The following is a 16,070-nucleotide window of genomic DNA, read 5'->3' as shown; positions in this document are numbered from 1 at the left end:
AGTTAGTTACACGAATTCAGATATGGAGCTTTAATAAGTTGTATTTACGTACAATTTACTTGTAATTTTGAGTTTTAAGTAACATGTATTAATAAACAGTACTTTATGCATAAAAAGTGGTTTTTAAGAGTTTTTTCAAATACTTTTATATAGTATAGATAAAGTATTTGACAAAAACTCTTAAAATCCATTTTTATGCATAAAGTGTTGTTTATTGATGCATATTACTTAAAATTCAAGACCACAAGTAAATTATGCGTAAATACAACTTATTAAAGCTTCATTTTTTAATTTTTATAACTAACTATAAATAAACACAATCAAATACGGGATAGACATCTCATTTTGAATATAAAAAATCTAAAATATAATTAGAATAATCATTGGTTATAACAAATATTTATTTATTATCTCTATAAAAAATTATATTATTAGATGATAAATAAATTAGTTCGTTATCAAATCTAAATTAAATTATAAATAAAATATCGAATTAAAGAAATTACCCAAAAAACGAAGACTTTAAATAGTAAATTTGGTACTAATATCGATACATATTTTTTTCAAGTGTTTATGATATATTTAAATTTATATTTTATTCAAAAGTAAAACATTAATTGTTTTCTCAAAATCACAAAAAACCGTATTATATTAAGAAAACGAAACATTAAAATTGAAATATATCTTGCTATGTTATGCGAATACCCTTCTAATTTAAAAAATAAGTTTGGAAAATAAAAATGATTTTTTAAGATAATGTAAAGAAAAACACTTTTTAGTAGGTAAAAGGGTAAGGTAAGGTGTGGGCATAATCCACTTCCAACGGTACACACGGCTTACCCCTTGTTACCGTTGCCTTGACACTTGACTTCACACAGCCGTTGATTTGGCGGGTCCCACACTCTGTTACATCTCTACCGTACTCTATCTTTTCCATTTTTCCTTTTTTTTATAATTTACAATATCATTAATCCGATGGTTAGGTTCCGTAGAAATTCTAAGTTTAGTTGAAACTGTACAAACATCATATTTTATCGTTGATTTTGAGAGCGCAAAGATCGCTCGTGGGCGTGCAGACGTGTTGCATGTTTTGAACATGGACGGACCTAGCGATATGATATAGATGACACGTGTCACCGTATTATTTCTCCGCCTAAGAGTAAAAACATTAGGTCTCGTGAGCGGTGCAATTGTCTTAATTTGTTGTGTGTCATCGTATGTATTTTAAAACTACAATAAAAACAAGTTTTCTTTGGTAGAGTTGGTTTGCAAGACTTTTAATCCACCTCAGACCCAAGTTCAAATCATGTTTGCGTCATTTCCTTAGTCAAATGGTGTCACTGTTTGAAAAAATTTCGTATATTTATTTCTTATAGTCAAATTGTGTCATCGTTTGAAAAAAAATTCCCCATACTTTTTTCTTATGGTCAAATGGTGCCATCGTTTGGAAGAAAAAAAATCTGGGTTCGTCCCTGGTTTTGAAGGAAGGGTCAATGAGGTGATTCATATGGTTCCCACAACAAAAAAATTATTACAAATGGTCCTAATTCTTAGTCCAATATGGGATATGTTTAAACTACATAATAAGTTAGTTAATTATTGGCTAATAAGCTTTATTTTTTTTTTGTAAGGGTGTCCGGGCCAAAGTCCGACTAATCCCCGGCAAATTTGGAGGCTAAACATGGCCCCACTTAAATGTCGCCAACACTCCCCTCCCAGGGCTCGAACTTGGGTTCATGACTATTGTTAGCTAAAAACTCGGACATTGATTAATAAATTAACTGTTAACTAATAGTTGTCAATTAATATGTTAATCATATTTGATAAAAACTAGATGACAATATAAAATCAACTTATAATTTAATAAATAAAATCACTATAAAAAATATAAATAAAATAACTAAAATAGAAAGAAAAAAATGAGTTTTTGTTCTTTAAAATGTTTCAACAGTTTTGTTATATTAATTTCTAAAATAGAGAATCATGGAGTCTTTAAATATAGAGAATTCTCTAAAACTTGGTGTTGGAAGAGAGAAATGATTATTTTATTTATTTCACCGATAAAATTAAAAAAAATATATTGAGATGATAAATTAGAGAATATTATAATAATATCATTTATGTTAAAAAATTTAAAATAGAAAATCTGTTAAAAATGAAAGCAATTCTATTTAAGGATTTTATTTTCGGTTCTTTATTTTAAAACAATTCATAAAAAAATTGTTGAAAATGTTTTAGACGCAGATAACATTCTATAACTCCACCACTTTTGAGAAGTGGTGAAAGCATGCCAAAGATTTAAGGCATGGGATGGACCGTCTATGGTTAAGGATTTTGTAGGTTGCATGTAGGCAACCTTTATAATCAATTTAGGGGGTTGTTTATATATAAAAAAAATCTTGTATGGATAAATTTGTTTATTCGGATAAATTTGTTTATTTGAATAATGGATGTTGGTGTTTACTTTTTTTTATCTAAACCAACAGTCTGAATAACATAAATAACTAATTTATCCCCCAATATTAATTATTTGAACATCAAAACAAAAAATCATAGAGGCCGACAAAGGGGTGTCTCATATGGGAAGGAGACGGTGCTTTAAACAAGGGTAGGGGTGTCATTTTTGTGGCTGAATGGGATAACACATCATTTATGTATGTGCGATTAAGTCATGTTCTGTGTGAATAAGCCGTAAGTAAACAACTCAAATGAGATGTGTGAATAAGTCAGATAGGCCAATAAGTCTAATTAAGCCGCAAGTAAACAGCCCCTTAGTGATGTTTGATAAATTTAAAGTAATTTAAAGGGTTTTTGAAACACATAATATGAACGGATCAAGTTTTGGAAATTAAAAAATTTATCCAAAATTTTAAAAAACATATAAATTATTTTAAATATAATTAACTTTTGAATTAAACAAATTATATATATAAGGGTTTTTGGAACTCATTCTCTTTAATTTAATATTCATATTGACAAGCATCAACAATATAAAAAGGTATATAACATCACGTTACTCCAACAATTATGTTAAAAAAGAAAATTTTAAAGAGTTAGAAATCTTTTGTTCCAACAGTTATGTTAAATGATATGCTAAAATAGAGACAGTGGAAATCTTTATATTTAGAGAAATCTCTAAAACTTTAGAACATCACTAACATATATATTATAACTAGAATGATACTCGCGCAATGCAGCGAGATACATCGAGATAATATTTCGTTTTATTTTTTGTCTATGTCGATATAAACGGTTTTATGTGATTTAGAAAGCGATAATGTTTATATTCATAAAAATTTGAAAAAAATATATCGATATTAATATGAAATTAACTATTTAAAAATTCTTGTTCTTTATGTAATTTTTATAATTCAAATTTTTTATTATAATTTAATTTATGTTTAATAGCGAAGTAATTTATTTTTGTTTAATAATATAATTTTTATAAGGATAATAATTAAGTATTCTGTTACACGTGTAACTCAATGATTATCTTAATTATATTTTAGATTTTTTATATTTAAAATGAGATGTTTATTTTGTATGTGTTTATTTGCAGTTAGTTATCACGAATTAAAACATGAAGCTTTAATAAGTTGTAATTACGCACAATAATCTCGAATTTTAAGTAATATGCATCAATAAACAGTACTTTATACATAAAAAATGATTTTTAAGAGTATTTGTCAAATGTTTTATAATATAGTATAGATTTTTCTAAAACTAGAGTATCAAAAGTTAAAGTTTCTAAAATAATTACATTAAACTCCAACAATTATTCTATTTAACCAATTCTACCATCAACTATATTATTAAAATATTTAATACATTTAGGAATTGTTTGTTTATCTCTTAATAGTTTTATTAAGATGTATCATCTGAATCTTTAAGAGGTAAATCTTGTTTGGTAAAAAAAAAGTCTGTCTTTTAATGGTTCTAAAACCATCTGGATGATTTTGTATCATGTGTCTCTCTTAACCATTCAGCGTCCTAATTTTCTTGTAAATAATTATCAAACAATTATATTTCATTTTGCACTATATTATGAGAGCATCTTAATCTTTCTACACCAAATCATTCAGTAACTGCCAAACAGCCTCTTACTAAAATATTATTTCTCTTTACTAAACATTTAATTTCAATGTCTTCTATTGGTGAGAATGAATTAAATATTATTTCTCTCTCTCAAATATAGAATTTTAGAGATTTATCCAAATTTGGAGATTTCTACACATCCTCTATCTGTTTTTTCCCTATTTTCGCTTACGGTATAACACAACTACTGAAGCAAAAAAACACCCTAAATATCCAAAATCTCTATGTTATCATAGCAATTGGAGATGCTTTATAGAAAAAAGAGAAATCATATTCTAATTATTTTCAACCAATAAGAAGAGAAACAGTATTTTATTAAATGTATTGAATATTTTATTAATATAATTAATGTTAGAATTATTAAAATAAAATAGTTGTTAGAGTTAGTTGTAATTTTTTTAGATATTTTAACTTTTTATACTTTATTGTGAATTAATTATAACATAGTTGTTGAAGATGCTCTAAATCGTTCATCATTCCGCTTATTTTAGTTTAGAATTTTCTATTTTATTAGTTTCTTTTACTTTATTTATTTATTGTATTATTTATTAAAAAATATTTAAGTTAATAATAAGACTATATATTATATACTGATTATTTAGCAATGATATTCTAATTAAAATATTATATATTTAAAAAAACATATTTATCAAATTACAAAATGCTAAACTATAATTTGTTTATAATAGATTTTGTATTTTAGTATTTGATTAAGAAAAAACTAGTAATAAAAATGTATAAGTAATGTTGTTATTATCTATACTATATTATAAAATATTTAACAAAAAATTCTTAAAAATCATTTTTTATACACGAAATACTGTTTATTGATGCATATTACTTATAATTCAAGATTACAAGTAAATTGTGTGTAAGTACAACTTATTAAAATTTTATGTTTGAATTCGTGTAACTAACTGCAGATAAACATAATCAAATACAGAATAAACATCTCATTTTAAATATAAAAAATCTAAAATATAATTAGAGTAATCATTGAGTTCTAACAAAATATTTAATTATTATGTTTTATATTATTAAAGCAAAAATAAAAAAATGAATTGCAGAAATTACACAAAAAAATGGGAAATTTTCATTAGTTTGATACTAATATCAATATATATTTTTTAAATTTTATGGTATCTTCATATTTATATTTTATTTAAAAATAAAAACATTATCGTTTTCTTAAAACCACATAAAATTGTATTATAGCATCGACTGAGACAATAATAATAATAAAACAAAACATTAAAATTGAGATGTGTTGGTCCTTTGAGGGTCTACAATATAAGTAAAACAGTTTGTAGAAGGGGGGATGAATACAAACACAATATTTTCAAATTTAAAATGTATATTGATAAAGAAGATCAATACAAATTTTACAAGACTGTTTGCGGAAAGATAAGGTAAGAAAACTTATCTAAACAATCTTTGGTTACACACAGATTTTTAACAAATCAGAAAAGAAATGTTGTAAAGAATTAGGTTTTGAGAGTGAGTTGCGCGCACTCTGCATGGAGAAGAAACACTTCTATATATACCCAGTATATTAAATGTTCATTTAATGCAAAATGGTAGGGTTAGAGTGTGTGTCAAGGCTTAAGAGGAATGATTGTCCTTTGCTACAGTGAATAGTACAAAAAAACACTATTTATGAGCAGACATCATTACCTAAAGTTGGTGGGCAATAGAGTCAACTAGTCGGCTCCATACTATACCAACGTTTAGAAGGGTATGGGTTTGTCTTTTGTGTGTATAAGGACAAGACAACAATAATCGTGCTAAGCAAGCTTCCTTTGATCGCTGAATGTTGGAATAACCTGGAGGTCTCTTCAGCATTCGCTGAGGCTTGAGCAGTCTTCACACATATGTGGACAGACTTGTAATCAATGAGTACCGCTTCAGATCACGTACTCGCCAGTCCCTAATCTTCTGTTTCAGTCTTCGACATTAGCTGAAGGTTCTTTGGTGTGAGTGTTGTCTTCTTGAAGTATTGTTGTCTCTGATTGAATTATCATACAAGTTCTTCAGCGATCATTAAACAGGCTCAGTGATTATCGCTAGAACTGAAAAGACAGAAACATAAATACAACGTTAAAGGGAAAAAGGATTATCATCAAAACACTGAGAGAGAGGATCAACAAGATGTATCTTGCTACATTACGTGGGTACCACTCTAGTTAAAATATAATATACACGTAAATTTAGTTAAATATAATGAAGCATGAAATTAAATTTTAAATTGATTTAATAAATAAAAAAATTGTTGTTAAGAAAGTATTTATAGTTAATTTATCAAAGTAAATCTATTCTACTTTAAAGTTTAAACTATAAAATTGTAAATTTAGATATCATAAATTAGACACTGTCTAAGGGTTGGGTACCGGTGATAATGGAAGTTATGGTAAAAAGAATAAGAAGAAATTTTCACCCTTAAATCAATCCTAATGGAAGTTATGATGAGAAAGATAAGAACCGGTCTAATTTATTTAATTGTCTTTTAAGGTGATGGTAAGAACAAGACTTTCATACGGATCTAGTTGGAATGGTAGTTTACCTGGTTTCAACAGGTACCCAATTCACCTGACCTAGTTAGGGGACGAGGATTCCCCACATAATCAAGTCTCCAGTATGAGGACGGGACATTGTCTCTACCTGGAGGGGATGGGGACAAGGACTGTATTCTCCACCTGATCTTGGTATAATATATAATACGTATTGTTCTCATTAACTCCTTATGACTCGTTATGAGGTTGAGGCTTGACTTTTTCGTCACGTTAATCCATGTGACTCCAGTCTAGGGATTGGATTCGACTGTAATGCCTTAAGGCGTTTTATTTTGTAAGACATGTTTTTTTTTAAAACATATAACTTGAGGGATGAATAATAATTATGTACGACATGTAAGACTTAATAAACATTTATATGGTAATAGAAAAACTAAAAAACCCTAAACAAGTAATGTTTACTCTCATTTTCGAACACGAAGAGTCGAACATGATTTTTTTTTTTTGATTAACCTGGATATCCAACCCGTTATGCAATCCGACTAATCCCAGGACGACTATCTGCTTTGCAGATAGCTCGGAGTCACCGCATTTGAACCTCCGTAGCCACAAGGGGATTTTTATTCCTCCTTGAATTTGAACCTGGAACCTTCTGGTAATTTTGACCTTTGGAGTCAAGCTCAAACCAATCAGGCACCACCCTTGTGGTTAACATGAATTCTTTTTAAGATCAAAGAAAGTAGTAAATAGAGACTCAAAAGATTTAATTCCGATTTTCAACTCTTAATATCATTTTCTTATATGTTTAATATAAATGGTTCTTCTTTCCTTATTTATTTTTATAATTTTATATGAATTTAAATTGTTCTACAAGATTATTGAAAACACCAACACACACAAGTATATACATACATATATATATACATACATATATATATATATATATATATATATATATACATACATACATAACATATATGTATGTATGTTGCCTAAGGACACGACTTGAAAACATCATGGCCTCATTGTAACTCATAAGACTTGGGGGCCGTTTACCTAAATGTTTACCTGGTAAGTGCTTAACATTAGGAGTCAACACTATAATTTACTTTATTGGGTAAGATTGTAGTACATCAAAATGTATCCTATACAACAATTTACCCGGTAAGCGCTAACCCGGGTAAGAATCGTCACTCTCACTTACCGGGTAAGACTCTCCATCCTTATCATCGCTCTTACCGGGTAAGATTCTTGGCCCTTGCCATGTGCATCCGGTGAGGAAAATTACCCGGTAAGTACTTACCGGGTAAGCGTTTAGTAAAACGGCCCCTTGCTCGCCTAGCTAGTCACGTCTCACGTTCTTTAGAACCTTAATAATATGTACATATGCATATCTATATATTACTTTTTTTGGTTCACTTGATTTGATTTATGTATTTTTTTAAGTATGTAATATTTATATATGATAAATATACTTACACATTTAATTTCCCTCATATTTGATAAGATTTAAACCTCTGACCTCACCACATTTGGTTTGCATATACTTATTGTTTACTTATACGACACCAAACGAAGGATCATGTGAGAATATGAGTTAAGCTGGAAAACGTAAAAAGGGATTTGGACCCATAACTTTAAATCTCACCTCCACCCTATAAATTGTGCTTATAATGAGGATTGATCTGATACATCTTGGTACACTATATTAGTATTGATTTTCAATTAAAACTGATTCAAGAATGTAAATCTGTTTTTCTAAAACAAAAATAATAGATTTTTGTTAACTATTTGAAATGAAGAAATTGTTTAAATTAAAATAAAGAACTTGTATTTTATTTATTGTTAAATTATAAATAAATAAAATATCTAGCGTATACTGTAAAATTGTCTTGAAGGGGCAAATAATATCGGTCTAAGAAAGTTGCTTTTAGTTGTGGAAGTTGATAATCGGGCTGCTTTCATCTTTTAGCCATTTTTTTAAAATCATTAAAATGTCAATGGGTTCGTAAGTGGTAAGTCCGTAACTTTTGGAGGGGTCAAGTGTAAAAAAAGAAAGTTTTTAAACCAGGTTCGTAAGTGTAAGGACCAAATTTGTAAATTAGTCTCAACACCTCCGCAAATTGCAGACCTGTCACTTATGGACCTAATGATATTTTGATGATTTCAAAAGAGAATTGACAAGAACCAATAATCTTACCAGATAAGAGTGATGACAAAAACCGAGAGTCTTACTAATAAGTGAGGGTAACGACTTTTACCATGGTTAATGCTTACCGGCTAAAGTTGCATATGATACTATTTTGGTTGATTAAAATCTTACCCGATAAGTAAGTAATAATGTTGAATTTTACCGATAAGCGTTTATCGGGTAAACGTTTGGTTAACGACCCCTTAGGCGGCGTTTGGTTTGTTCAAATTCGGCAGGATTTAGGAATTGAAATGTTCAATTTCATTGACCAAATTTCATTTCTACGTTTAGTTCATTATTTTAGCTTCGATAAGAAATTCAAATTCCACAGATAATGGAATGTAAATTCCTTGGATTTTAACAAGGAATTTCAATTCTTTCATACCATCTTATAAGAAAGAACTATTATATTCTTATATTTACTCAATTTCATCCTACCATGATGGATGTCACTACCGTTGCTGTCGCCGCCACCATCACTGTCACCTTCATCTCTACCACCACTGTCGTCATCGTCATCGCCATTACTACCACCACAACCACCACCACTATCGCCTCCAGCCAAGGTTCAAAATGGCATGAGGCATGACGTGACAGCTAGGTCAGGCCTCAAGCGTTACAAGCTATGGCGAGGACACGGTGTTTTTTCAAGACATAACATAAGACAACAAATTTATATGTTATATATATGTATATATATATATATATGTACATACATACATGTTTTCCATATATTATTCTGGGGATAGGTTCAAACGAGAAGTTAAACATTTTGCGATAAGACGACAAATGTGATATCATATATGATACACAAACTTAATCATATATGATTAAACATATCTTACATTGACAATACATATGCGTTTAATCATATATGATTAAACACATCCAAAGGCCGAGTAATCATATATGATATCACACTTCTTGCATTTTCGCAAAATATTTAACTTATCGCATGATCCTTCCTTTTTATTTCTAATCAGATAATGATATTAAAAACTGTAAGAAGGAAAATCATATGAATTATTATTATAAAAATATTTTTTTGTTAAATATGTATAATAGAATTTAGAAAAGTAATTTTACAACTTTATTTTAGTCGTAGGTCCATAACATTTATTAAACTCATAAAATTGTGAGTGATGTGATTAAATAAATCTATAAAGTAACGGGTAGAAAACCGAATTGCTATTTGGGTTAATTTCTATAAAAAAAATATCTGTTTATAAAAAAATAATAAAAAAAGGAGGCAGCCGACACCACTCATTCTTCTCTCCCTCTCTGTCAGTTTAACTGCAAACGGTCTTCCTTCCATTCCTTAACCTTTGCACTATAAATACCACCAACTCTCTCTCTTTCTCTCCTGCTTTATCTCAATAATCAATGGCCACTGTTCATGTGAGCAACGGCTCAATTGCCGATTCTTCGCCATTAAAGAAGTCGCCGTCCTTCCGATACGCTCGGAAAAAGTCAATATCACGGACCGCTACGGAGATCGACGATATCATTAATCACTTGCATGGCTCCGATCCCGTCCGTTTCGAGCTTAACCGCCTCGAAAACCAACTGCGAGGTAATTTACTTCATTATTCTCCAATTTCGATCTGTTCGGTTGATTTCTTTTACCCATTGTAGCAGAATTTACTTAACTTTGACTCTTTGAGCATTGCTCTCAAATCTAGTATTCAATCAAGTTTTCAAGGCAACACTGATGTGAATTTTGTTGCAAAGTTAACACTAAAAGTTTGCTGTATATGTAAGCAGTTTCTAAATGCAGAATTGACATGGATTTCATAAGAAAACATTAAAACGAATTTTATCGATTCCGTTTGGAAATTGAAACTGAAATGTACTCGTAAAGCCTAACTTAACGTCAATTCGTTAAACTACTTTCCTTTGTGATTTGTAGGTTTTTGACTTTTTGCATAAGCGAGTACTAAGAGTTTTCGAGTGTGAGGCTGACTACCTACTTCATGAAAAAGTTTTGAGAAAAGTAAACAAGGGAAATGAAATTTCAAATACAGCATTTTCTGTATTTTTAACAATTTTTACTTGAGAGTTGATATAGATACATGATAATCCTTGAATCTGTTTATTTTGGCAGAGAAAAAGAACAAATAAACAAAGAGAATTGAAACAATACATAGTTTTATTTTTTACAACCTTGGCGTCCAAAGCTTTGAAGCAATATATTGGGTAATTGTTAAGCAATATATTGGTGTACTTGGTGGTAATAACTTTTACAAACTACACAGGCACACAACCACCTCCATAATAGGCCAAAACCATGGTTGGTACCCGTGGTCCCAAATGCTGCTTGGTCTGTCTTTGGTACAGTAGTATACTAGTATATACATACCAAGATCTGAGCATTCTACATACAAACTACTTGTGGATCCCGAGTCCTGATATTAGTTTGCTTAAGAGGATTGGGGGTTGGTTCAGATTGCAATTTGCACCATTCTATGAACCTCATGACAGACAATTGAATGATTTCCGTATTTGGAAAAAGTTAATCCATCTGCTCCAGATAAAGAGTTATGAAAAGGTTAAAAAACATGTATGTCAATTTTAAAATAGAGAAATATAGATCTGAGTCTCCACAATCAAGAGTGGAATCATGATTGGATTCTGTTTGTAGTAATGATGGTGTAAATAGTGAGGACATAATTTCATGGAGTTTGGATGATCTTTTAAGCAAAGTTTCTACTTTAAGTATAGCAATAATACAWTGTATAAGATATTTTTGTGTTTTAGTCTAATTGAACATTTAAGTACATTTTTTAGTAATGATTTAGGCCAGAACTGGAATCTTATATAGGTTGTGTGTTATCCTAACAATTGTTTTGGTTCCCAAGTTCCTATACCCAAGGCTGAAGATAATAATTCTGATCATATACTTGAACTTCTTTTGCTAAAACATTATATTTTCTACTTTTCCAGATAAAGATAGGGAACTAGGAGATGCATATACAGAAATCAAGGCATTGAAGTATCACGAGCACCTTAAAGAGAAGGCAGTGGAAGAGGTGCTGCTATTCTTTTGCATTTTCGATCTATAATTACCATTGATTTTTATGTGTTATAGAGGGTTCTAAAATGTCTCTTGGCCGATAATTTTATTATCTCTATGCTGTTGCAGCTAAATGATGAGCTAAACAAGGTGGATGAAAAGCTTAAGAAAACTGAAACCCTTTTGGAAAGCAAGGTACCCCCTGTCCCCACGTCTTAGTTTTACTGCTACGAAGTTTATTTCTCTATTTGATAACAGCGACTTTGTTTAGCATGAGTTGATCGAGTTATTATATGGGTTTCCAGAATTTAGAGATTAAGAAGATACATGATGAGAGAAAGCAAGCTCTAGCTGCACAATTTGCTGCAGAAGCCACGCTTCGAAGAGTTCATGCTGCCCAGAAAGATGATGAGATGCCTCCCATTGAGGCGATTATTGCTCCATTGGAGGCAGAACTCAAGTTGGTTAGGACAGAGGTAAAGATTCTAAATTACACCCACCATATAGAATTTTCCTGATCACAGAAGAAGGAAAACAAAAGGAAAAGGATATTTGATAAACATAGTGGAGACCAAGATTTCTGATTCTGTATGACAATCTGCCTCTATCAGGTATCGAAGTTGCAGGATGACAATAGAGCGCTGGATCGTCTCAGTAAATCTAAGGAATGTGCTCTTTTGGAGGCAGAGAGAACTGTTGAAATAGCCATGGCAAAAGCATCCTTGGTTGATGATCTTCAGAACAAAAACCAGGAGCTGATGAAACAAATTGAGATATGTCAGGTTAGATTATTACAAGTCTAATTTCCTTTTCCAGTATTTTAGTGTTGATGAAGACACCTAGCCTGTTGATAGCATATTTGCTATATTTGGTTTATAATGTTGACTTGTGGATGCTTATGCAGGAGGAAAACAGAATTTTGGATAGAATGAACCGACAGAAAGTTTCAGAGGTTGAAAAGCTGACTCAAACTGTTCGTGAGCTTGAGGAAGCTGTTTTGTCTGGCGGAGCTGCTGCCAATGCTGTGCGCGATTATGAGCGTAGAATGCAAGAGATAAATGTAATTAATTCTCTCTCTCTGTGGGAATCAACAGTTTAGTTAAGTTTAGCAACTTGGAAAGAATTATGTTTTTATAGTTGGTGCTGATTTCTAAAAGCTTGTGTAGGAAGAGAAGAAGGTCTTGGACCGTGAATTGGCTCGTGCTAATATTTCCGCAAATCGAGTTGCCGCTGTAGTGGCAAATGACTGGAAAGATACCAACAACAAAGTAATGCCTGTAAGGCAATGGCTGGAGGAAAGAAGAGTTTTTCAGGTATTATTTTTTCTTATCCTTTGTGGCTAAATATGTTATACATTATTTGGTTCTTTTAATGATAATCCAGCATGTATTATATTTTTGGGCCTTTTTCAGGGAGAAATGCAGCACCTAAAAGAAAAACTAACAATAGCAGAACGCACTGCAAAGGCAGAAGCACAGTTAAAAGTGAGGGAATTTGCAATTCATGATATTTTTTCTTTATTGTTTCTAATTCAAAACTTAACTTTGGTCTTATAACTGTTGCGTCCATAGGAAAAATACCAATTGCGTTTCAAAGTTTTGGAGGAAAGATTTAAATCATCTCGTAACGGTGTTTCTTGCACTGCCCCAGAAAGAACCGTAAGCAATGGACATGCAAAACGTCAATCTCTTGGAGGTCTTGAAAATTTATCAAGATCAACCTCTAATAGATATTCATCAAGAAATTTACTTAGGAATGGAAGCATCTCATCTAAAGTACATGACTCTAGCAAGTTAGTAGATTCTGATAAGCTGCTTCCAAATGGATCTGATCATGCTGCTGATGAACATGTGACTAATAACGGGATAAGAGGTTTATATGAGGAAAATGGGAATGTTAAAGAGAAAAATAAGTCAAACCCTGAAGATTCTGTATCTGGAATGTTGTATGACATGTTACAGAAGGAAGTTTTGACCTTACAGAAAGCTTGTCATCAAAAAGATCAGAACGTTAAAGACAAGGACAAGGCAATTGAGGTTTGCATCTAACTCTTCATCATTTTGTTGGAGTCCGACATCAACTAGATTTGAGCCATTTTTCCTCGATAAATCTTTTAACCTCCTTCTCTCCTCAAGGACTCATTTGGAGTGTAACATAATGGGGTTTCACCTACTCTATCATGGACTCAACACTTTGTGGCAATCTATACTCGTCAGACTCCTCTTGACACTCAGGGCAATTTATGCCCATCTAGTTGGAAAGGGTGTATTAGGGTCCTGCATTGGCTAGATTTGGACCCTTTCTCCTCAATATATGTTGGAACCCCCTTCTCTCCTCAAGGGCTCTTGTGGAGTGTAATGTAGTGGGTTCCACATATTCTACCATGGTAGTAGAGCCAATAACTTGACACTCTGTAGCAATTTGTACTCGCCTAGCCCCCTGACTCTCTTGGGACAACTTGCGCCCATCTAGTTGGAGGGGGTGTGTTGGAATCCTACACCAGCTATACTTGGACCCTTTCTTCTCAACATGTTTGGACCCCCCCCCCCTATTCTATCAATTTAGATGTCGTTTGTTATGTGAGTAGGTACATAATAATTCGAAACTTGCAGATATTGTCAAGGAATGTTGAGACACTTAATAGAGCAATAGAAGTGGAAGGCAAAAGAACAAGGAGAGAAATAGCTGCCATGGAAAAGGAACTTGCTGCATTGCGTGTTGGTAAAGAGCGGGGAAATCAGATGGGACGGCGTCCTAGTGTTCCCAGGTAAAATCTTCATGTATACACCCACTACATTTGTTACCATAACTACAAATGCTACATTTGACTGAAGGGATCAAACAAAGCATTTCTTTAACTACAAAATTCATATGGATTTTTTAAAGGGCAAATTATATGAAAATGCAAATATACTTCGATCCAATTCATATTTTGTGTAACGTATTTCCATAACCTTCATTTTGGTAGCTCAGATATGACATCTCAAACATTTCGGTATCTGGTTTTCATATGAGAGTGGATGAAAATGCAACGTACTTTAGTCCAATTCCTATTTTGTGTAACATACTTTGTTCTTAAATGTTTGATATATCACATCTGAGGTGCCAAAATGAATGTCATAAAAGTACGTCATATGAAATAGGAATCAGACCGAAGTAGGTTGCATTTTCATACGATCTATCTTTCTAAGAGAAGTCCAAATGCAACTTCACAACTACAACTACAATGAACATAACAGAAAAAAGGAATCTCAGTTGGTAAACCTCGTTTATGAAAGATCTTGTAATTGTCAGATTGACGATTTGACATCCATCGAATGCAACTAAATACGGGAAAAAAAGGGACAGCTAAAAAATTATTTAACAAGATTTGAACTTACAACTTAAGAACTGTAGACATCCACTGATACAATTGAGACTGCCTGAATACCACATTACATATACACCACTATTCATTCTTTCATCAGTTTATATATATATTTTCTTGGGTTAAAATTTATATATAAATGTGTATCAAAACGGACCTAATTTGCATTCTCTCTTTTGCTATGTTCAGGACCCGTGTTATGAGTTGATTTGTAAGAAGAAAACACGTTAGATTATACGAATGAGGTAGATAGATTATAGGGTTTATTCATTACTTCTGTAAAATAACTAATCTTGGGTACACTTATGGTATCATTTTGTGTGTCATTTTGTATTTGCAATGTGCAATAAAATGTATTCTCAATACCTTTAAGATACATAACCAAACTGACCCTCAAAAACCCAAGATTCAGCAAGTCTCTCAGCCTTTTGCACTCCTGGCTTGGATCCGTAAGATGTTTTGGTAACCATGGGTGTCCGGCCCAGTTTGCATGCACTCTGACTAATCCTATGGGACGTGGAAGTTAACGGTCAATAAGTGGTTGTTTGGCAGTTGCTGAATGGTTTGGTGTAGAATGGTTAAGTGGTCAGAATGGTTAAGAGGACCAGAATGGTTGAGTGCTGAATGAAATAATGTTGTTTGATAACTGTTCTCTGAATGACAACAAATTATCATTTTAACCCTCTGTAAGATACACTTGGACCAGAAAAACCCGTGCTCAAAAATATTTTCTTTTTGGGCACAGGTTTTGGCGATAAAAAAATAAAATGGACTCAAGTAGGGTTTTCTGTAACGTATTAATAAGCTATACCCATGCTACGGGTTGTTTCATGCCATAAATAAACTCGAACACTCAAGAAATCCGTTGGGCAGGCGGATTCACATCTCTTACAA

General features: G+C 31.8%; 1 protein-coding gene across 1 annotated transcript; it reads left to right on the top strand.

Moving 5' to 3' along the window:
- Positions 1 to 10,116: 10,116 nt before the first annotated feature.
- LOC112512609 (microtubule-associated protein 70-2-like) lies at positions 10,117 to 15,554 on the top strand. Its single transcript, XM_025118659.1, has 11 exons — positions 10,117 to 10,369; positions 11,740 to 11,825; positions 11,939 to 12,004; positions 12,115 to 12,285; positions 12,421 to 12,591; positions 12,714 to 12,869; positions 12,976 to 13,122; positions 13,222 to 13,293; positions 13,381 to 13,845; positions 14,422 to 14,576; positions 15,366 to 15,554. The coding sequence occupies exons 1-11, from the start codon at positions 10,180 to 10,182 to the stop codon at positions 15,382 to 15,384; spliced, it is 1,698 nt and encodes a 565-aa protein (XP_024974427.1). The 5' UTR covers positions 10,117 to 10,179; the 3' UTR covers positions 15,385 to 15,554.
- Positions 15,555 to 16,070: the final 516 nt, after the last annotated feature.

Source organism: Cynara cardunculus (assembly GCF_001531365.2).
Source record: "Cynara cardunculus var. scolymus isolate 2C chromosome LG 5, CcrdV1, whole genome shotgun sequence".
Lineage (NCBI taxonomy): Eukaryota > Viridiplantae > Streptophyta > Magnoliopsida > Asterales > Asteraceae > Cynara > Cynara cardunculus.
This window is presented reverse-complemented; position numbering and strand designations above follow the sequence as displayed.

Coding starts and splice junctions, on each gene's coding strand:
- LOC112512609 (XM_025118659.1), top strand. CDS start 10,180: ATGGCCACTGTTCATGTGAGCAACGGCTCAATTGCCGATTCTTCGCCA. Junction 12,005..12,114: donor AAACCCTTTTGGAAAGCAAG/GTACCCCCTGTC, acceptor ATGGGTTTCCAG/AATTTAGAGATTAAGAAGAT. Junction 13,846..14,421: donor ACAAGGACAAGGCAATTGAG/GTTTGCATCTAA, acceptor CGAAACTTGCAG/ATATTGTCAAGGAATGTTGA.